The 22924-nt window shown below is 41.8% G+C and overlaps 2 protein-coding genes across 2 annotated transcripts in view; both read left to right on the forward strand.

Moving 5' to 3' along the window:
- DARS1 (aspartyl-tRNA synthetase 1) overlaps positions 1-3209 on the forward strand; it is a 42023-nt gene extending 38814 nt beyond the window's left edge. The window contains exons 15-16 of the mRNA XM_086465318.1: positions 541-612; positions 2581-3209. Of these exons, the coding sequence (XP_086321444.1) occupies positions 541-612; positions 2581-2672 (164 nt within the window). The 3' untranslated portion in view covers positions 2673-3209. The remainder of the gene's footprint in view (positions 1-540; positions 613-2580) is intronic.
- Positions 3210-7253: 4044 nt separating this feature from the next.
- Positions 7254-20684, forward strand: MCM6 (minichromosome maintenance complex component 6). Its single transcript, XM_086465642.1, has 17 exons — positions 7254-7363; positions 7962-8108; positions 8660-8770; positions 9262-9511; positions 10197-10362; positions 10446-10591; positions 11495-11645; positions 12321-12462; positions 13437-13578; positions 13706-13813; positions 14402-14557; positions 15625-15753; positions 16811-16972; positions 18056-18191; positions 18463-18630; positions 19545-19684; positions 20313-20684. The coding sequence occupies exons 1-17, from the start codon at positions 7254-7256 to the stop codon at positions 20424-20426; spliced, it is 2478 nt and encodes an 825-aa protein (XP_086321768.1). The 3' UTR covers positions 20427-20684.
- The last annotated feature ends 2240 nt before the right edge of the window (positions 20685-22924 follow it).

Here is a 22924-nt window from a genome sequence, read left to right on the forward strand (position 1 = left end):
AGACTGAGTGTAGGTGAGTCTCATTCAGTTGTGCCTCTCTGTCCTCACAAACTTTTTACAGAGTACTCCAGCAGCGTAAATGTCAGCTGATAGTAGAAGGGTAAATAAGGTGGGGATCACAGGAGTAAAATGCAGATTAAAGTTACGCTTTTGGTGAATGGCAAAGTGAAGTGGCAGGTAGGCAGCAGCAAAAAAGGAGTAGCTCCCACTGTAGCAAGGTGGAAAAATAGTTGCTAAATCTTCACTTTCTCATTGCAGTTTATTCAAGAAGTCACCAATTTCCCTAAGTTACAATGAACAGTTGAGCCTAGCTCTTACTCAATTCTAGAATTTCTTCCCTGATTATTATCAAAATTAAACTGTAGTAGTCATATTTTCTACATAGTCCTGGATAATTTCTATACTTAATGAGTAAAACACCACTCTTAGTTTGTAAGTTAAATTGGTGAATTTTTGGTTGTGTTTGCAGTCCTCTAGTCACTTGTATGTTTGGCTTGGGGTTCGTTAAGCCGGTGAGAAACGTATCTTTTTCCTCTCTAGATTTGGAGAAAATAAAGGCTTATATCGATTCCTTTCGTTTTGGTGCACCTCCACACGCAGGTGGTGGAATAGGTAAGTACCTGTGTTTTATTTTGTTCTGTGTTAGCCTGAGCTTAATTTAAACTGCTCAGTCTCAAGCAGGATTCAATGTAGAATTCAGAATAGTAGCCTTGTTAGGTAAACATGTGGGGATGTTTATCCTGGAGAGTTTTAAGGAGCTAAGTTAAAATGTCAGGATTACTATAAAATAAATAGGCAAAATATTTATGGCACAGTCTGGCAAGTTTAAAAAGTAGTGATCATGAGAAAAAATGCCAATTTATTAGCCAGGCACATCACTTTCAAATTTGACCAATGAGGAAGATTTAAGGAAGCAAGAAAATACTGTATTATGTATGGATTCATCATAGCCTACTAATGCCAGAAGCCACTGGTCTCTTAGTGCATTTGATGAAGCTGTTCTGCAGCAAGGAGAAGTGGTTGCTGCTGTCTTATTCAGTGATCTGACTGAATGTCACTGATCAGTTTGGCCGATGCTAATTGTTTCAGCAGAGGTATTGAGGCTTCGTGTCTTGGGAGTGAGTATTTTACATATTAAAATAAACACAAGGTAGGTTTTAGGCATCTTAATGATAACCATTTACAGTTATGCACATTGCTTTCATTAGCAGGATGAAATCTGTTCATGCATATGGAAATAGGACACTTTGTAGGTCCTGATCAATAAACACAATGATTTCTTTTGATTCAGTCTTTCTGCATTTGCCTCACTTTAGTGAAGCTTTTTTAGTACATGTAAACGCACTAGATCTGCGATACACTATTGAGGCAACTGTTTTGAAACACCTACAAGATGTAAGCGTCGATGATCCTGCAGTACTTGCGAGCAGAGGAGATGCACCATTTGCAGATGATTCAAAAGCATTTAGGGCAGTCAGAACTGACATCAGGGAAGTCGAAGCTACGTCTCTTCTGCAGAGTAAGTGCTCCTCATGGCACATCCCAGAGGTCAGGCCAAGAACCAGCCAAACAGGAGATGCTGTGAGAATTACCAGTGGTTTCTAGCTGTTCCGGATGGAAACCCTAACGTAGGAGGGCAGTGTGTGAAAACGTGTACACATCTGGGTTTCAGCTGGACCTGGCTGGGGTACATATGTACCCCCATGGGTTAGGAAGTCCTTCCATGTTCCACAGTACACACGTAACCTCCCAAGATTTCAGGAAGAAAGAACACAATGACCAGTGAAATATTTATTATCATCAAAATATCAGCAGATAGTTTCATGGGTGCATATTGCTGAATCTCCATTTTTGTTCTGTAGAGGGCTTGGGATAAACTTCCCCAACTGTAGGTTTTTACGCTACTTGCTTATGGCACTTGATCTCTCACTCAGAAGCTGTTCAGACTGGTTTGGACTATACTCCTGTTATTGTATTCAAGGTGCAGTTCTCCCGATTACCCACTCCCATTTCAATTTTCTACACCATCTTGAAAGTCCACGTGATTCAGAGCAGGGTTGAGTCTCTAGTACTGTTGTCTATTGATACGTGTTCCAAATGAAGTCTCTGTCCCGGCTCTTCTCAATGATGTCCAGTGACAGAACAAGGGGCAGCAGGTGCAAACTGGAGCGTAGGAGGTTCCATGTTAATGTAAGGAAAAGCTTTTTCCCTGTGAGGGTGGCAGAGCACTGGAACAGGCTGCCCAGAGAGGTGGTGGAGTCTCCTTCTCTGGAGAGATTCAAAACCTGCCTGGACCTGTTCCTGTGTGACCTACTCTAGGTGGTGCTGCTCTGGCAGGGGGGTTGGACTAGGTGATCTTTCGAGGTCCCTTCCAACCCCTGACATTCTGTGATTCTCTGTATTGTGGCAGAAGGCGCTGTATGAAAAATCCCTAATTTTTGGATCCAGCTCCTTCCTGTAGCTGGATCTGCTAAAGCATACGTACATCTCAGTCCCTGGTCCCACTGAAGTACCTTGAGCTTCTTCAGAGTTTCAGACAAAAACCTGACTATACTGATGGGTGTTTTTCGTTTGTCGTAGGGCTGGAAAGAGTAACCATGTTGTACCTAGGGCTGCATAATGTTCGTCAGACCTCCATGTTCCCACGGGATCCCAAACGACTGACACCCTAACGTGAGCTGCTTTGGAAAGTTTGAGATGATTTGCCCTGAAATACGATACAATTGCAAGCATATCCCCTGCTACCGATGAACCTGTATTCATTTGAGCATTATAATATGCAATAAAAAAGAACATCTGATTTACTGAAGTGCCACAATAATTTTTTTTTATCCTTAGTTGTTATTTAAAAGAGAGTATTTTAACAGATCAAGACTGTTTGTATTGGCAACTGTGCACATTTTTAATGAAAATGTGATACTTTGAGTTAGTATTCTAGTGTCACATTAAATTGTATCATGTTTCTAAACATTTTAATAAATTATGCAATAAAAATTCTGCATTTTTAACTTATGTCAGCAAGATTGAATATTCTGAAGTACAGAATTGGTTTAAAGGTACAATAACTGGATGCTTGCAATTTAAAAATCAGGAGGAAACCAGCCAATTGGTAATTTACATGAGTGTCAGGTAGAGAAGCAAACGAGAAGAACATTCTTCATATGAAATTGTGAAAACAGATTGCAATAAATCTCTCAAAGTAAATTAGATACTGTCTTTCTGGGTTTTGCTTTGTATCCTCACAAGATAATCCTGAATCGATAAGGGTTGGTGTGGTTTTTTTTAACTGCCTGAAGTTTAAATTTATTTTCTTTCTATCTTCTTGCCTTTTTTTTTTTTTTTGGAAGTTGTATACAAGCAGTAGGCCTGTTCCTTATTTTATGTTACTATTTGAGAATGGTTAGAAGGTTACACACACTCAGGAAATACATAATATTCTCGGAGAATAAATGGACGGTGATTTTGACAGCAGGTCATGTGTTTTCCTGCCTGACCCAGCCTCTAGGATAACAAACAAAACAGCAAGGATTTCATGTATCTATTGCCAATGAAAGAAAAGCAAATTATGTAAGCCAACCCATTTCAGTTGTTTTTTCATTTATAAATGCTGTGAACAGCCCAACTGTAGTACATTTAGAGAAACTGGGTGTTTCTGTAAGTCAGAGTACTTCTAAAATTCTTTCCAGACATCCTTTTTCTCAAATGAATCACTTCATTGAACCTCCTCAATCTGCAGTGATGCATAAAGCTACTTCTCTTCCTCCTCCTCCTAACCCAAAGGATGTCCCCTGCATTTGGAGAGGAACCAGTGTATTTGATACTTCCTTTTATAAACTGCATCTGATAGTTGTTTTTTAAGTGTGGATGCCAAAGAGCCAAGGATTAAATTCCTTACTTGGGCACTGCAATAGAGTTGCTCTAAAATTTGTACATATTTTAATTCCTGGCTTAATTTTTGCTTAACATTTTACATGATAAAGAGCTTTCAGCAGGAGGTATGGTTTAGACAGTCTGTGTTATTGTTGCTACCTTGATTTTTAAATGTCAGAGAAGTCATATATTGGTTATGCTACAAAAAGGTCAGTGAGGCTGTGTATAAATTGTATAGAATTCCACAAAAGGGCAAATCATCTTTTGCAGCTGCCATTGAACAAGACTTAATTTTAATGTTTTGTAACGAGAGCTCTCCATTAGAAAACAATCGTACTAAAGGTCAGTTAGGTAAAGTACTGGAAATGTAAAAGTTAAACTTTGTTTTGAAGGCACACAATTCGAGGAATAACATGCTTTGCAGCTTTGCTTATGAGCCTGTTGTAATTAATTTACCATTGAGTCTTCCCCAAATGACTGACTTTTAAGATCTTACAGTGTGCCCTGTTGTACTTTACAAAGCTAAGTGGATTAGAAACACAGCTTATCATCACAGGCTTATTACTGATGAATCCAAATTTCAAACCAGTTGTTTATTCAGGTAAGCCAACTGGAATTAATTTAATTACTTTTGTTCATATGGAACTAGTAATGTATTCTACATCAGAAGCACATCCTTCTAATAGGGAGCAAAATTACTGACTTACATTTCATGCCAACAAAAAAAAAAATATTCCGAGAACTATGTTTCTTGCTGTAGATTTGGCAGTAAATACATTCCTGTAACAACTGTGCTTATCCCAATTCTGTTAAGTTATATGAGCTCTTGTAGTTTGATTTATTCACAGTAGCTGCACAAGAACAAGAATTCAGTTGGAGACCCCCGATTCCTTTGTATGCAGAATCCTTTCATGCAGTTTTTCGTAGCTAACTGAAAATAGTTATGATCGTAAATTAAAATGCAAAATGCATTTGTCCTGAATGTAAATCTTAACAGGATACTTCAGTGGGAGCTGTGCATTGTTAGAACTTAGTTTGAAACCTTGCAAATAGTAACTTCAGAACTTTATGTTGCTTTGATAGGTAGCAGCTCTGGTTTGGTAGTCCTTTATTTCCAGTAACTTGCAGGAATTTTGGCATTTTACGTGGAGTCCACATTGTTGCTGCTTCTCCACCAGTTAAAATGGTTTCCTTTTTCTTTTTTTTTCTTTCATGATATACAGATGTTAAATACAATTGTGCAATTTTTTTTACACTAAGGAACTATGAAGGATACTGGTAAGGAATAGCCAGGGAGGCATCTGCTCAAAACCAACACAAAGCTTCAGTTTGCTTCTGAAGTTTAACTACAACATTTTCCTGTGAAAACCCATCTGTGTTCACTGAGCTGTCTGAATCTGCCCAGCAGGAAAGAGGACTCAGGCTGTTCTCTTGGAAGCAAAGTGCAGAACTGGTTCCCCACGGCCACACACACCTGTTGGGGGTGAACCCCGGTGGGCAGCTAAGCACCACACAGCTGCTTGCTCCCTGCCCAGTGGGCCAGGGGAAGAGGAAAGGAGGAGTAAAAGTAGGAAAACTTTGTGCTTCCACCCCAGGCCAGTGAATTTCAGGTGTATTGCACACCCCTCCACGTGAAAGCAGACTGTGGCCTGCGCTCTGCTGCCAAGAGGATGGAGGAGGACGCATTGTGGCACGCCACTTGGCTGCCTCGGACTCCAGGTCGTGCTGGGGTTCCAGCACGTCCCATACGGCAGCACCCAGCAGTGGCGTGATGTCATTCAGGCCACGAGAGTCCACTGTGAATTATTATTTCTACTAAAACAAACGAGCCTCACAACCAACTTGTGCTCATGCACATTTTTGCTAGTACAAATGTGTACTAGCATTTGTCATCTCACAAAATACAGAATTTAGTCACTGCAAGTTTTTAAAAAGTTATCAAGTTAGTTCCACTATTTTGCTATTTTCTCTCCATTTAAAAGAACATGTTAGCATAGGATAAATTGTAAACACTTGGGCAGTTTTTCTTCTACTTTGCCACCTCTTTAGCCCTTAGCCATCTTCAAAAAGAAAAAAAAACAAAAAATCCTTAAAAAGCTGTAATATATAGTACCAAATAAAATACATAGTACCAAAGCACTGTATTAAAATAATACCAACTTTCAAAAAGACTAACCCAGCCAGAACCTCTACTCTACAGTGAAACGTGAGCGAATCATGCAGAGTTGAATCTTACTACGCCCCAAAAAACTCAAATCGCCAGGCGGCCTTCACCGTTTTGCAGTTAAGACAAGCTGTATGGCAAGTGCACCGCGACGTGGAATAACACCGCTGCAGGAAGCTTGTGCTGCTAGTGCTTTTTACAGGGTTTCAGAACTGAAAAAGAGTCAGCCCTCAGCTGCCTTAATTACAGCAACATTCCCAGTTTAGGCAGAGATTAATGACTTCGCAGGTGGCAGAGCAATTCTAAGCAATTTTTCGGAGATACTGAAACGGCTCCTGCTGGCAGGCGCCGTGTGGCACCAGCTGCCATTCGGTAATGGCTGTCAGCCACGGCATCACTTGGCAAACGGCATCATCCTGCCCACAAACACGACATGACAAACACAGAGCCAAGTGTCCAAACTAAAGCCTGACCCTCACCTGGCTTCATTTACCCCCTTTCTCACCTGAGGCTGGTCCTTCAGAAGCCGGAGCTGCAGCCTCCCTAGTGGGCCTCCTCAGCGAGAAAGCTGCCCGGGACACCTCCCACACACGGCGTGGGGGCTTCCATGGCTCCATCCTCCCCCAGCAGCGCCCTGCGTGCACCAGTGGAGCCTTAACTCCACTTACTGTGGCTGGGCTGGTCGAGCTGGGAAGCTCACTGCAGCTAAAGACCGCGCTGAAGCCACCCACAGCGGACGCCTATACGCTTATGGGACGCATTCCTCTGTCACAGGCTTCAGCTCTCCACAGCACTTCTAACCTTACTGACCAAACCAAACCCCCAGCAGTCAGAGAAGGCCGGGAACGGGGCTGGGGAGCGGGGTGCTGACGGGGTGCTGGTGCCCAGGCCACCCGAAACTCCCCGCCCCACCGCCACCCCCCTCACAGAGCCCTGCCGCCGCCGGAATCTGCACTCTCTAAACCCAGCCCTGCCCTCTCCGGGGCAGGAACCCGCCTCCTGCCGCCGCCCCGGGCACGGCCGACAGCCGCGGCACAAAGCCCGCCCTCGGCTTTGGCGCGAAAACGTCCCTGAGGGACGGGGGAGTTGGGGGGGGGCGGGGCGGGGCTCTGCGGGCCGGCGTCCGCCGATTGGCCGGCGCGGCGGAGCGGCGGCGCACGTGGGGTGCGCTGTGGCGCGCAGGGCTGCGGGGCCGGGCCGGGCTGGGTCAGCGGCCGGGATGGACCTGGCGGTGGCGGCGGGGAACGCGGGCGCGGCGCAGCAGCACCAACAGCTCCGCGATGAGGTGGCCGAGAAGTGCCAGAAGTTGTTCCAGGACTTCTTAGAGGAGTGAGTGAGAGAGGGGCCGGGCCTGGCGGCGGGCGGGCAGGGCCGGCAGGAGGCGGCGGGCCGCCAGCGCCTCTGAGAGGGGGGCCGCCATTTGGCGAGGGTGGCATCTCGGGGCCTGCGGCCCCAATCCCTCGTGTTTCAGTCAGAAAAGGTCGCCTGGGCGCTGCCGTGAGGCGTCAGCCAGGTTGAAAATCCCTTTTGCGGCTTGGCTGTTAGACCTCACCGCGCCTGGCGCCCTACGCCTGGGCTCCCGAGGGACCCTGCAGCAGCAGACGAGGAGACCGTTCCCATCGCCCCGAGGAACACAAAGCGCGTTTCGCTGGTGCGGAGTCGTGGTTAAACCATAAATAAACGTCCGTGTGGCAAAGCAGCTGGATGAAACGCAGATCCAGCGCGTCTGTGCTGGGGTGCTCATAGACAGGGGGGGTGGAGAGAGAAACACTGTTGGAGAAGAGGCTTGTAAGGGCCTGTGGGATGCCGTCATTGCCTTCCACTCTCCTTAATGTCTATGATCCTTTTCTTCTCTTTCTCTCCTAAATTCAGAAGTATTCAATTGCCGTGTAATACGTAACTGTGAAACGTCCTGAATCACTTTCAGGTTCCAGAATTGTGATGGGGAGGTCAAATACTTGCGTGATGCTGAAGAACTGATTCGGCCAGAGCGAAACACGTTGATCGTGAGCTTTGCGGATTTGGAGCAGTTCAATCAGCAGCTCTCTACCACTATTCAGGAGGAATTTTACAGGTAAAGTGTAGAGATTGCTTGAGAGCTGAGCAACGCTGCAGTCTCAGGCCTATGACGTTTTACAGGTTGTGTAAAAACTGAGAGGTTTATCTGCTTTCTGTATCCTGAAAACACTTACATGTAAGATTTTTTTTTTAACTGTGTCAAAACTTACTTCTTAATGGAGTCCTGTCTGGAAACCATTAGTTAACTAGGCAGTTGTGTTTGTTCTGGTAAAGAAATAGATGGTCAATACAAGAATACAGAATAAACTCTAGAACTTCCTGCTCTGAAAATAGTTTATTGAGCCAGTGTTTTTGAGGATCTGCTTCTTAATATAAGGATAAAAGTGTCATAAAGTGAGACTTCTAAAAGCTTGTTTTCAGACAATAAAGCAAATGGCATTATTATACAGTAATCTCATACCTAGATTAGCTTTTGTGTGTTGTTACATAGTCTGGCAGTAAAAGCCAGAACCTGGAAACATGTGATGCAAGCCTTTGATGTAATCTAAAGCAAAGAAGGCATTTTGATACCTTCTATAAAATTTGAACTTATTTTCCATATTTCAGGGTTTACCCTTACCTCTGCCGAGCAGTAAAGACTTTTGCCAGAGACCATGGAAATGTTCCTTCAAACAAGGACTTTTATGTTGCATTCCAAGATCTGCCTACCAGACACAAGTAAGATGGTTATTAATTTCAGAAACTTGTGTATTTTTACTACTGGAAAAAAAAGTGTCAAAGCATATTGAAAATATTTTGGTTATATAGTGTGAATACAATTGTGAAGAAGTTTCCTGAACTTGTACAACATATTTTTTGAAACAGGTGTTCATTTGTGAATCATACTCTTGATATTTACATTCATCATATTCCACAAACAAATATAACTTCTCTAATTTAAAAAAAAATATTTAGAGTATGTTGCTTTTGGAGTACCAGTGAAGTAACTTTTGCATTGGTTTGATGTTTACTATTAATATAAAAGTTTATGTAAAATCATAACATGAGACTATATTCTAGGAACTTTGGTTCTTTTGTATGTACAACTGTTCTTTAGTCACAGACTGAATGACAGTATGTTGCCTGTTGGCAGCTTGGGTAGTACCTTGGGCCTAAAAGTGTATACTGAACTTACAAATTTAATCCTTATGAATTTGTGTTTTAAACAGAATTCGAGAACTGACATCAGCAAAAATTGGCTCACTGATGCGTATCAGTGGACAGGTGGTACGTACCCACCCAGTCCATCCTGAGCTTGTAAGTGGAACCTTCCTGTGCCTCGACTGCCAGACAGTGATTAAGGATGTGGAACAGCAATTTAAATACACGCAGCCGAACATCTGCAGAAACCCAGTCTGTGCCAACAGAAGGAGATTTCTGCTGGACACAAACAAATCAAGATTTGTTGATTTCCAGAAGGTACAGTGGTGAGGCTGGGGCATGATGACAAACAATGATGTTGCTGTGGTAGCTGAAAGGTGTTGTTTGTACTGCTACACGTGGAAGACAGTTAATTTTTGTTCTGTCAACATCAAGAACAGACCTCAAGAAAAGGCACTGGAATTTCTGCGAATTTCTGTCTCTGGAAGGCTTATGTTGAAGCATGGGAAATTATGGATAGTATCAAAGCAGTTTTGTTACATGACGTTTATTGTCTAAGTAAGCCACTGAAAACCCACGTATTCGATCCATTGTTAGTGTCCTGTTGCAGGTACATCATGTGTTGCTGTTTTATGCGAGCATGAAAAGAGGTGTCTTCTAGTGTCTGTAGTGTTTTGCTCTTCCAGGTTGATTTACTCTGCCAAATCCTCAACACTTCACATCCTGCAGTAATACTTTGTGTCAGTCACATTAACTGGACTCTTCAAGTTGCTTTTCCTAGCCCTCAGAATTGTGGCCCCTGTGTATCCTCTTAGTTTCTCCAAGAGTCCTTAGATACTGATTAGTGAAGGGATTTTTGATCGTTTGTCTTATTGTAAGAGAAATTTCATGACTGACACGCATGGCAGCCATCTATACTCCGTATTTATTAGCAGCTTAGCTTTTGAGACAGTTTCAAATTGGCTGACGTCTGCTGAGTGCTTAATATCCTCTCCCTCCCCAGGTTCGCATTCAGGAGACGCAGGCCGAGCTGCCACGTGGTAGCATTCCTCGCAGCGTGGAAGTGATCTTGCGTGCAGAAGCAGTGGAGTCTGCTCAGGCAGGAGACAAATGTGACTTCACGGGGTCGCTGATTGTCGTGCCTGACGTGTCCCAGCTCTCAACACCAGGTTTGTTGCCACCCCTCATGACCTCGATGACATGGCCCTCCTTGTGCTGGGAACTGCTCTTCTGACTCCCACTCTAATGGCAGGGGTGCGCGCGGAAACCGGCTCCCGGGTGAGCGGGACAGAGGGCTACGAAACCGAAGGCATCCGAGGACTTCGTGCGCTTGGAGTCAGGGAGCTCTCGTATAAGCTAGTCTTTCTAGCTTGTTACGTTGCACCAACAAATCCACGGGTGAGTCTGGAAAGAAAATAGATTTAAAGGTACTGATGATATCTGCTCTGTATGGTTTTACCTCAAATTAGGGAGCAGGAACGGGTAAGGCTTTAAATGTGTGTGCGTACCACCTTCCTGTGCTTGTGACTGTCTTTATATTCTAATGGACTTATAGAGCAAGGTTCTTTTTTCTTGTCTTCATTTTTCTTAGCAGTTTTCACAGATGTGGTTGTTTGCCAGCATTATCAATTTATTCTAAAGAGCTAACTGATCTGTTTATTTCCGTTCAGCTTTCATCCATTTCTGCAGGATTTGCTTTTCCTCCAGGAAATCCTATTGCTTTGTTTAGTCACAGGGAAAACAGCGATCCCTCTTGTTCCCCCTCATTTATCACATAACATCTTGGGATGTTACTGCAACATAATGAGTAATGCTGACTATGGCTGGGTTTTAGCATGGAATGATATTTTAACCTATAATTCTGCTAGCAGCTTCACCATCATATGGGATAAAAGCGGCATCTGTTATTTTCTCGGTGTAGAAGTTTCCTGCCTCATTCCAGAGTAATGAAAGACCTTGTAAACTCCAGTTAATTAAGACTGCTTACAAAGGCAAATTTTAGTCAAAGGAAGCTGTACTGGTTTACTGTCTCTTTAATCTCTGGACAAGCATCTCTCCTGGGTTTTTCTCACTAACTGAAGTTACACTCTATTGATTTTGCCCCCTAAGAAATTGTCTATTCATTTTTAACAGTATAAGGCAATGAGCTTCCTTGGCCTAAGGTCAGCTTTTCTGAACGTGTTCCTCCCATTCAGCTTACGGAGCAAGTTTTTGTAGCCTCTTGTCTGCAGTACTCGCATTTAGCAGTGTCCATCTTATTACTTTTATTACTTTTATTTTTTTATTATTTCCTTTGTTTAGTTTGGTGGAAAAGACCTCCGAGATGAAGAACAGACTGCAGAAAGCATTAAAAACCAAATGTCTGTGAAAGAGTGGGAGAAGGTTTTTGAAATGAGCCAAGATAAGAACCTTTACCATAATCTGTGCACCAGCCTCTTCCCCACTATCCATGGTGAGAGTCCAGCTGTTGCCTCAGAGAGGGAAGATTTTACTTGTGAAAATACTAATTCTTTTTGCTGTCCGTGCGGTGCCGTTTTGGGAAAGCTTGAAAGCCCTATGTCAGCTACCACAAACTCTCCCTCCAGCAGTGGTTGTGCTAAAAAAGGAGAATCTATTTCCTGAGTACTTGCTGTGCTTAATCATTAAGGCCTGCAAGACTAGTCAAAATGGTTTTGCTATTGGGTGATCTACTAGTAAACCCTACAACGGACAGTTGCGTGTAAGCTCCGTTTTATATGGGCTTCCTTCAAAAGATTTAAGGGTTCCAAATGTTTGCATGCTGTTGTGCATGCGTGTGCGTGTACTTGTTTGCAGTTGTTTCTGGCTCAGAGCTAGTTTGAGGAATTAGGTTGGTTATGTCTGCAGAGTTGGATCAGCTGTATTTGGTCCGTATTCTGAGCCACTGTAGCATGAAGGAATTCAGCTGCTTTCTGAGTTGTTCTTCCCTGAAACTATATTAAGCACAAAAAGGCAGTTTTAGTGGACGTTTAGCAAACAGGTAAATTCTGAGCAGATGTGCCCAAATGCTCTAAAATTTTAGTAGGCTGAAGTTTTCTTTTTTTAAAAAAAATAGGAAAAACGTGGTGTTTTCTTTTGGATTTGTAGTCAAGTGTCTTTTCTGGGGCAGGTAATGATGAAGTGAAACGTGGGGTCTTGCTGATGCTTTTTGGAGGAGTTCCTAAGACCACTTCAGAAGGCACTTCATTGCGTGGGGACATCAATGTTTGTGTTGTTGGTGACCCAAGTACAGCGAAGAGTCAATTTCTAAAGTAAGCGTCTCATTAAAACTTGGTATTTAAATGTTGTCCAGTGTGCCTAGAACTATAAATGGGTACTGTGCCTTTTCTATGTTAAACAGAGGAAAGGGAAGTAAAATATTTAAGAGTATTTTCCAGGAATTGTTTGGATGTGGCTGAAGTATTTGAACAGGGCTGAAGCAAACTCAGCAAGCTCCTGTGATAATAACGAAGAATGAATTAAGACTTTTTTTTGTTCTTTAGGTAGTTATGAAAGTGTGACTTTCCAAGTATTTTCAGAAAACATTGATTATTAAAAATAGAGAATGTATTGAACGTCTTAAAATATCAGAGATAGATGAAATAATGATTTTTTTTTTTCTCCTGTTTTTAGCTTAGCCTAAGTTGTTAGGTCCCAACACTTTGGACAAATAGACAACTACTAGCCCTGAAAAATAATGATGAAATAAGTATGTTTTATGCTGCATCTTATATTATAATGCTTTTTTATTGGAAATCCTATTTGATGAGGTTTTATTTTATCATGTTGTTTGTTTACAACCTTGCGGCATCCTTGCACTGCAGCTCAGCAATGCAGAGGCGCCACAAAAGCTGCCTGAGGCTGCTGGTGGTCAGTCTCACTGCTTCCTGCTGTGAAGCCATTTGCTCCCCTGTGCTGATGTTTACCTGACCCGCCAGGAGCAGTGTTAGCTTGTGAGGTCCCCAGGAAGCTTGTGGGAGGAGGTCTGGATTATTTTTTCTGCTCGTGTAACCACGGATGAATAACAGCCTTGTGGCAGCCTGCAGTTAGATAAGGATGAGTTTCCAAGGCTTCTGCAAACACCATTAGGGGTGGGAGGGCCTACCGAAATATTAGTTGCTTCCTGAAGGAAGGAACAAGTCCTGGCCTGAGAGGTTGAAAGCAGCACTGCATGGCAGTTGCTTTGTTTCTGCAGGTTTTCATCTGGTGTTTTAAGTGTGTTCCTCACTGCTGTTTCTCTCTGTAGGCATGTGGATGAGTTCAGTCCTCGTGCTGTATACACCAGTGGAAAAGCCTCCAGTGCTGCTGGTCTGACAGCAGCTGTTGTAAAAGATGAAGAGTCTCATGAATTTGTCATTGAAGCTGGAGCACTGATGCTGGCAGATAACGTGAGTCTAGGAACAAGAGAGGTTCCTGCATCCCTGGAATGGTTTTGATTAATGACAAAGAGCCCCAAATTGTCTTAAGGATTCATTTTTTCCAAAAGTGATTTTTTTTTTTATTCTTCTGCTGCAGGGGGTTTGCTGCATTGATGAGTTTGACAAAATGGACATACGGGACCAAGTAGCCATTCATGAAGCGATGGAGCAGCAGACCATATCCATTACTAAAGCAGGAGTGAAGGTAGTGTGGGCTGGTCCTTTGGTTGTGCAGGCTGTACGGCCGCCTGTGTGTCGTCTGTCAGATTTTCCTGTCGGCTCTGCAGCTGCCTTGCTGTGGCAGGACAGAGATCACTTGCCTGCAAAGTTTTTGTGCCACATATACCCAAAAAAAGATGAGAAATCTTACTGGAAGGAAAAAAGAGATAGTAGTGGACAGGAGACAGAAAATGGGAAAATCCTAACCTTGAAGTAACCCCAAAAGAGTGTATAGGTTTGTGTGTGTTTGTAGAAGGAAACTGTGTATTTGCACTGTTAAAAACAGGGTGTTGTGAAAAGCAGTTTTAAGGACTTGTTTCAGTATTGTGGTCAAGAGCATGACAGTGTTAAAATACTGATTAATCAAACTGTGTCTTGGGGCAGAGACCTGGTTAGAAAGGGCTGGTGAGAAGAGTTTGGGCTCTTTTGAGGAGTGATTGTTTTATGTTTCCATTGAAACTCCATCTAAAAGATGTTATGCTGACCCATTTGAGTTGCAATGAGTTGGTTTAGCAAGTGGTCACAGAAATAATTCTTCTCTTTTTTAATTTTTTTTTTTTTTTTTCATTGTCAGGCTACCCTGAATGCCAGGACCTCCATTTTGGCTGCAGCAAACCCAGTTGGCGGGCGCTATGACAGATCCAAGTCACTGAAACAGAATATAAACCTGTCAGCTCCCATCATGTCTCGCTTTGATCTCTTCTTCATCCTTGTGGATGAATGTAATGAGGTAATTTTAAGGAACTGTAGAATAATTTATGTCAGAAAAGACCTCTGGAGGTGTCTAGTCTAACCTCAGCTCAAAGCAGATTGTTGAGAACAGGTTGCAAAGACCTTGACCTGGTGAGTTTTGAGTAACTGCAAGCATGTAGCTTCTGCAGCCTCTCTAGGCTTCTACTGCAATGCTTGACAACTCTGATGTGTTTAAAAAATACTAACTTTGATACCTAATCAGAATTTCTCATGGTTCAGTTTGTGTCAGTTGCCTCTCGTCAGTCTGTATTTCTAAGAACAATCTGGCTCCATCATATCTATACTTGCCAGTGAGGCAGTTGCTTTCTTTTCAAACTGAACAGAGCCAGCCCTTTCAGCCTCTCCTCGTACATCATGTGCTCCTGCCCTCTGACCGTCTTGGTGGCTCTCTGAAGTCTTAGGTGAAGCTGATCTCATGAGAGCATCTTGCTTCTGCTTTTCCTCTGTCTGCAAAGTTAAAAGCTGGCAGCACAAATTTGAACACACTCTGCTGAATACAAGGGTACTGCCTTTTTGTCTCGTAGCGATTTGACCTGCAAACTTAACACCATTAGTCACTTTTACAAATCGCTGGTCACTAAGGCTGAGACTGCTACCACCTGTCTACATGGTGTTTGCCTTGGGAACGCCTGGGATACAGAGATTGATGTTGGTTCAGCGCTGTCCTCTCCACTGTTTTGCTCAGAGGGATTACCTAATTGAGAAGGGACTGATGAAAGAGACAGAGTAGGCTGAAAAGGAAGAAAGCAGTTCCCACGCTGCAAAGTGCTGCTTTCTGCCTGGGCAATGGCTAACTTATAACCCAGGAGAGCTCCAAGAGGTTATAAATCCTAAAACTATCTTTTATCCCTTCTCTGCTATGTTTACTTGTATTGAAAAGCTCCAGGGCGTTCTCCTGGATCTTTTGGCAGAGAGTCCGGCTTCTGGAAAGACTAGCTCTGCCACGAGGAGTGCGAGTGAGGGAGGGGAAGGAAGAATATAGCTGTTGTTTCGATATTTTGGCTGATGTTGTGAAAGTGATCTGACAGAGCAATTATATCCTAGGTTACAGATTATGCCATTGCCAGACGCATAGTGGACCTGCATTCCAGAGTAGAAGAATCTGTTGATCGTGTCTATTCACTAGATGATATCAGAAGGTATCTGCTGTTTGCAAGACAGTTTAAACCAAAGGTAATTCTACATTCTTGTATAAGTTGTTCTGTACGAGAAGGTCCAAAGGAATAGTCACTCCGTATCACACTTTTTTCTGGTGAATGCAGGGATAGTGTAGTGTTCTGTCAAGAAAGGAGATGTAAACTCAGTTATTATCTAGAAACATAGCACATTTTGGAGCCGTGTACTCTTTGAACTCCAGAAACCCAACCAGCCCAGCTGAGACTAAGTTATCATCAGTAGTCTTAACTGCTTTGGTGGCAGTTCTTAACCTCTGTCTAGAACAATTGAGGGGTTGTTTCTCAGACCTCAAGGGCATGGGTTGTTCTATGTGTCTGCTGCAGAGATTTTTGTATTTTATTGATTCACTGTTTAATCAAGCAGTTTGTCTTTTATATTTTAAAAGAGTATTGTTCCTCAATATGTCTTTGCTTTCTTTGTGGTAAAATACATGGGAAACTGCACTAAGTACAAATTTTTGTGGTCTCCAAATAGGAGCTTGGCTGGGCTGCATGTTATATTTTTCAGTTCTTCTAATGGAGTCCTCAAATGGAAGGAGAGGACACGCTCCCTTACATAGTCTGGAAAACCTCCATTTCATTTCCGTGTGGTGGGGAGTTTGTTTTCCAGCTGGATCTGTGTATGTGCAGATAATTAAAAAGCCTGTACACAAAGCTGTAGTCAGTGTTAGTGTGTGGAGTGTATGCTTCTGTGTGTGTTTGCACACAGAATTAAAGGTAAATAAACATAGAACAATATAGTAGAGACATGCTTGAATTATGCCTGGGAGCAAGTCAGTGGAACAGAAAATTAGAAAAATTTATCAAAAATCTTCTGTAAAATAATTATGTGTCAATGTACTTATTGTAATATGGCTATTACTGTAATTATGATAGAATTAAAACATTATATGATTGTCATGATATTTATGTACAGTATGTATGATATTATAGAACGTTTCAGAGAAAAGCAGCAGCTAGTAGAGAAAAGTCTTGGAATTGCTGATCTAATGCAAGAAGGATAAAATTTAATACTTTTAACATGGCTAACTGTGACACTGTCTTATGTCACGAAGATATCTAAGGAGTCTGAGGACTTTATAGTGGAGCAGTATAAACGACTACGGCAGCGTGATGGCTCTGGCGTGACAAAGTCGTCCTGGAGGATCACCGTGCGACAGTTGGAAAGCATGATTCGGCTGTCTGAAGCTATGGCCCGTATGCACTGCTGCGATGAGGTATCAGGTTTCTCATGAAAGTGGGTATAAATGTTTATATCAGTGTGGTGGGAGCTGCGGCTCTGCTCTTTGACTATGGTATTGTACATATTTAAATCCTGTGGGTGAGGAGGAGAGCTTGGATCCTGTTTTCGTTTGTGGTGTGGTCATACTCGGTCTGAGTTTGTGTGCCAGAAATACTGTTTTTAAGGTATGTCTTGTAAAACTGAGATCAGCTGGTCCAAACTGAGGACATGCTTGTTTTTGCATTACAGTTGTATCAGCGCTTGCAGCCTGTTACCTGTCAAATCATGACAAATAGGAAGAACAACCGTATATTACTATCAGCCAGGGCTGTTGGTGGTGTCTCTTCTAATCTTGTGTCGTTTGTGATCTCTCACAGCTCTCTTCCATCTGCAATCTAAAAAGCCAAAGTTCATCAAAGTATCTGAACCTCCTTAAGAGTACCTGTATTTGTAATCTGAGCTCCTCCTCGCATCAGCCCGTGGTGAAATGTGTATGGTCCCTGCTTTGAAACTCAGCAGGCCTTCTGAAATGTTGATTAGGGGTTATGTGACACGTGCAGTGATAGAAACTTACTGGTTGTGTAAGAAGGACACCCATTGGGTTCTTTTTAATTGAATTCAGCTTATAAAGAAACAGATAACATTTAGTTTATGACTCAGCTAGAGATGATTTTTCCAGTTTTTGCTTTTCAAGTCCAGAGGAGAGTCTCATTAATTACATCTTTTTTTTTTCATACTGTTTCTGTTCAGACCCATTTCATTCATGTTTCTTGCTTCACTGATCTTTATTCAAAATGTTCTTGCTTAAGTAAAAATTTTGTTGACTCCACGTGATTGCAAAAGCCTGAAAGATTCATCAGGCTACTTATTCCCTCCATAATCTTGTGTGAACTCAGAGTACTTCCAGTGGGACATAATTTGGCTTGCAGAGTCTTTACTGCTTAGGATTAATCAGGTGAGATGGGTAGAAAGACCCATCATCAGAATCAGAGGTGAGTTTCTGGAGGTATTAGGGCGGAAAAAGCCTATTTAATACCACCCTGCCTATTTAATACGTGTTTTTTCAAATCTTCCCCAGGTTCACCCAAAACATGTGAAGGAGGCTTTCAGGCTTTTAAATAAGTCCATCATTAGAGTTGAGACTCCTGACATCAATTTAGACCAAGATGATGAACAGCAAATGGAGGATCAAGAGGACCAAGCTGGGGTCAATGGTAAATTACTTACGGAGCATTTTTTCAAGGAGGAAAGTGACTTCCAGCCTTTACAGCTTACCTTGTTTGAGTATATGCTTCCCTTCAGCTTCCCACCTGTTTCTCATCTAATAAAGTCTAGGAATCTTGACTCCTGTTTTGGGTCTCATACTTCTTAAGCATTCTCGTGGGTCCACTTACGTGGTTGGTCAATGCAACACTTCTTAGGAGCTCCGAGTATTAAACAGTTAAAAGATGTTACAGATTTAAACCTGGGCTTGTGTCCGCACAGGTGAGGCAGAAGCTCCCGCTGGGGTCAATGGTCTTGTGAATGGGATCAACGGCCATTCTGAGGACGCAAACAAGGATGCCGCACCCAGAGCTTCTCTTAGACTGGGCTTCTCCGAGTATCGCCGGATTTCTAATCTCCTGGTGCTGCACCTCAGGAAAGCAGAGGAAGGTGAGAATTTGTTTATTAAAAGGAGGGCAGAGCCTGAGTTCAGGGAGCAACTGTTGGTGCATCTCATGCTGTTGCACTTGGGTTTTTCACTCCTGCTGAGACACCAGACGTGTTAGCTCAGGTGTGAACCTGTACACATGTGGCTGTACGGCATCTGATGATGAAAATATGACTTCCTGGACTTTCTAGCTCTGGTACCTTAGTCAGTTGTCAAAACCTGATTAAGTCAAGGAGCGTGTCAGCGGAGCAGACCCAGAAAAGGATTTGTAGCATATGCTGGTTTAACCTAGCTGGAAGAGTCAGCAGCAGTGTAGCAGGAGCTTTAATGTATGCCAGCAACCACAGCCTGAAGTATTGACTTCACCAGTATATGCCAAATGGCTGCATCATTCCTGGGTGAGATGAAAATATTTCAGCTGCAACAAGGCTACTCGTGTAATGTAATGCAGCAGTTCTCTCATAGCATATACCGGTGCGACGAAGGTTTTTGGAAGGGTGTGGAGACTACACTATCTGTTCAAAATGCTGGGTACAGGTAGACTTCTTTGGCTTTGTGTGACAGTGATTTTCTTTTGCCCTTACTTAGAGGAAAGTTGTATGAGTCCTTACGACTGCTTTTGCTTGAAGCTGAAGGCTGATGTGATTGCTTGACTGCTCATTTAATTTGTAAGCCACTTGGGTGCGTAGAACTGAAAGCTTCAATTCTCAATCTAAATGTCTCCAATGAAACCATGATACAACAGCCTCCTGTACAAAACATGGTGATTTAAGAAACGAAAGAAAGTCTGATGTTTCTTAAACATCTTAAAAAGCATGTTTCTCTCTTCAGCATTGTAAATGTTAACGTATAAACCCTTTTCTCTTACAGTTTGACTGGTATCTTACTGCTGATGTGTTTATTATTTTCTTTGCAGAAGAGGACGATTCATCATTAAAAAAGAGTGAACTTATTAATTGGTATCTAAAGGAAATTGAATCTGAAATAGAATCTGAAGAAGAACTAATAAATAAAAAGAAGATCATAGAGAGAGTCATTCACCGACTTACACATTATGTATGTATAGAGATGTGTGGATACTGAAAAAGGGTTTTAACTTGTATAGTGCAGTGATTCATTTGTGATAGAATACATTCCTAATTTGAGAAATAGGTCTTGTGCTTCCGTGTTCCTGACTGATGCAGTATAAACACCTTCTTTGTTTAATACCTGTTAAAAATAATTAGAGAGAAAACACTGAAATAAATTACAGATGTGTATAAGTAGAAGTTCAGTGTGCCATAGTATGTCCCTATAGAAGTGTGATAGTTTTCCTGTATTTTTACAGTGTTAGCTATACATTAGGATACAGAAATACAAACCACACTTTATTCAATGGATAGCTTTAAGTCACAGTGATACTAGGGCAGTTTGGAGGGAAAAGTGTGAAAATGTAAAATACTTCTCACTTTTAAAGGTACAAAACCACTGGATTGAAATGTTTCCAGAAAGCATACAACACGTAAGAGATTTCCACTAAATGTGATTGTTAAGATTAGGAACCTGTTAAAGAGGGAGTTCACAATTAAAAGGGTTAAGTAATTCATCAATAAGAGGTGCTACCAGTATGAAAAGGAGATGCCTTTCAAAAAGTACAAACGAACCTTTCTGTTCTTGTTTGAGTACAAATTTTTGTCTGTTGCAGGACCACATTCTGATAGAACTGTCGCAGTCAGGACTGAGAGGATCCAGGGAAGAGGAGACTTTTGATGAAGATCCATACCTGGTTGTCAACCCAAACTATCTGCTGGAAGACTAAGGGCTGAGAACTGGATTGTGGAGCTGACTAGTTCCATGTTGGAAAACGCATTCTTTTCTTGCAAGGGTTGCTGTGTAGCTAACATCTTAAATTCCTACGAATGCTTTACTGTGGAATGCGCCAATGTGCAGTTGGTTATACATGATTGCTCATTTACACTGAGCATACTTGGAAAGGTTTTAAAGAAATGCCACACTTACATATTAGTTTTGTTATTAATTCTGGTTTTCAGTACCGTCATCCAGATGCAGAGGAGAATAATTCAATAGCTTTTTTCAGCATCAACCTATGTAGGTGCTTCTGTTTTAAATAAGAGGAATTTCGCATTGTTCTTCTATTGTATTTAGTAGACTTTTAATGCTTTTTACTGTTTCTCTTATTAACATGAATAAAAAGATCATTAAATGTTGGGAAATGTCTTGGGGTGGATTTTTTGTCACTCGTATGTGGGATTGCTATTTTCTGTGTCTATGCTTTGAGGCTGAAAAAATAGCAATCTAACTGCTTAACATCTTAAGAAGGATTAAATTTCCTGGATGACAGATGCTGGTTTTTAAGAAGTTTTTTTAACTTCCGGTAATGGATACTGAGAAACTCTGATTGCTTCTCTTTCTTTTTAGATGGACTAAAGACATGTATGCTGTTACATATGTAAAATAGAAAGTTGAAAATAGCCAGGCCCAAAGCAAGGCTTTAAGTCAGAAGGTCAGAAACCCCCATCTTGATGAATGTCTTGACTTGTGAGTTGAAAACTGTTGTAATTTGTGAAACATTTTTAAGACTATTTTTGTAAACTTGTTTGTAGATTTTTCTGTAAGAAAATTTTACTTAAACTTCTATTGTCCTCAATTATTTGCTGTATGCTATGGGATTCTGAAATAATCTACTAAGAATTAAAAATATCTGAATATTTGTCTTGTCAACCTGATACCAGCACCTAAGAAACATTTGTAATAGTATTAAAGATACCAAAGTATCAAAGCTATATATTTTAAGTATAAATAGTGTCAAATAACTGTTTCTGAAGCAGGTCCAGAACTAGAGCTGGTTTGTAAGACAGTCGTCTCTTTCCTACGTCTCTTTCCTATTAAGTCACTCCCAGCTTTGGAGAGATATGCCTTGGGTCTAACTAAGCATATCGTTAAAGTTAACAGTTACATTTATGGGATGGAAGGAATCATATGTATTTGTCACCATCAAAACTACCCTGTCAGTGGGCGCTAACTCTAGCTGCAGTAACATCTCTTCACTAATTTCTTTTATAAATTGCATCTGGCAAATGCTGTTTTTCATTAGAAATTGCCACCCATTATTCTATATTGTTAATAATTTACTTTGAAAATAAGGACAGGAAGTTGTTTGTGCTTCATTTTGTGTTTCTTCCCTCCCCCATCTTTGTTTGAAAATAAGTATTTTTCATATAGAGAAATTAAGTCGTTTCTCTGCTTCTCCTTCCCCAGTTCTGTATGGTTCATAGGGTAGGAGGGGTGTTCACTTTCTGAGTTAACACTGCTGTACTGAAAAATAAGCAGCAGGTGGTGCTGTAAAGTTCTTAGTCAAACTTGTTACTCAAACATTAAAGGGGGGGGGAGGAATTCGAGAGTATGTGCTCAGTTGTTTCGAAGAGTAAGCACGATGTTTCAGAAAGCTTTTCAAGGCTTCCTGAAAAAATAGTCACCCGGGAATCAAACAGGGTCAGACAAATTACAATCCCTGTATAAGCTGTAAGATTGGCTATTTGAGTAACAGCAAATGTTGAGAGTTGTTTTCTACTGTAACTTAATATTGCTCGTCAGAGCAGTAAGTTGCCCAGGTGATTCCACGTATGCTTTAGACAAAAAGCTGTTTAAGGGAAATAAACTGGGAGATGGAACTGACTTTTCAGTACAGTTACGCAGAATTTTGTGTTTAGTTGATTTAAATGTGTTTTGTATTTAGGCAGTTTCAGGTCAATGTTCTCAGCTTTTCAGTTTTGCTGTATTTGAATGTAGAAAAGTCGAGCTGTCTCCTCCCTGCAGCAGTTCAAGTAGGTGATCTGTATGTGTCCACCCTGCTGAGAGAGCTTGTGTGGTCAAGGCTGAAGGAAGGAGTAGTTTGGAAAGCCGTAAAATGATGTTCGAATTCCTCGGTGTTATCAGGCATGAGGATGCACATCGTTGCTGCTGCCCGAATTCACATAACAGCCACTTTTCCAAGTGGGTAAGATGCCACATCTCAGATTTTGTTTATGCACCCAAGCATTAGAGCACAAACATGCCTCTTGCTGTCCTGCATGCCCTGAGCCGTGGTGCCAACCAGCCCCAGAGGTGCCGATAGCTCTGCTTTTGTTATTTTCTCCATCCAGAGCTGTGCTAGGATTCTTCTTTAGCCAAAAAAGGCCAAGAGGAGGTGAAAAGCATTGACTATTTATTTTTATCTTCCTCTGAAATGGAGGCAGTATCAACAAATGTCAACTGATGTTCAAGCATAAAGGGGAACCTGAGCATCTCAGAAAATAT

This window comes from Leptosomus discolor, chromosome 5 (genome assembly GCF_034619465.1).
Source record: "Leptosomus discolor isolate bLepDis1 chromosome 5, bLepDis1.hap2, whole genome shotgun sequence".
Classification (NCBI taxonomy): Eukaryota; Metazoa; Chordata; class Aves; order Leptosomiformes; family Leptosomidae; genus Leptosomus; species Leptosomus discolor.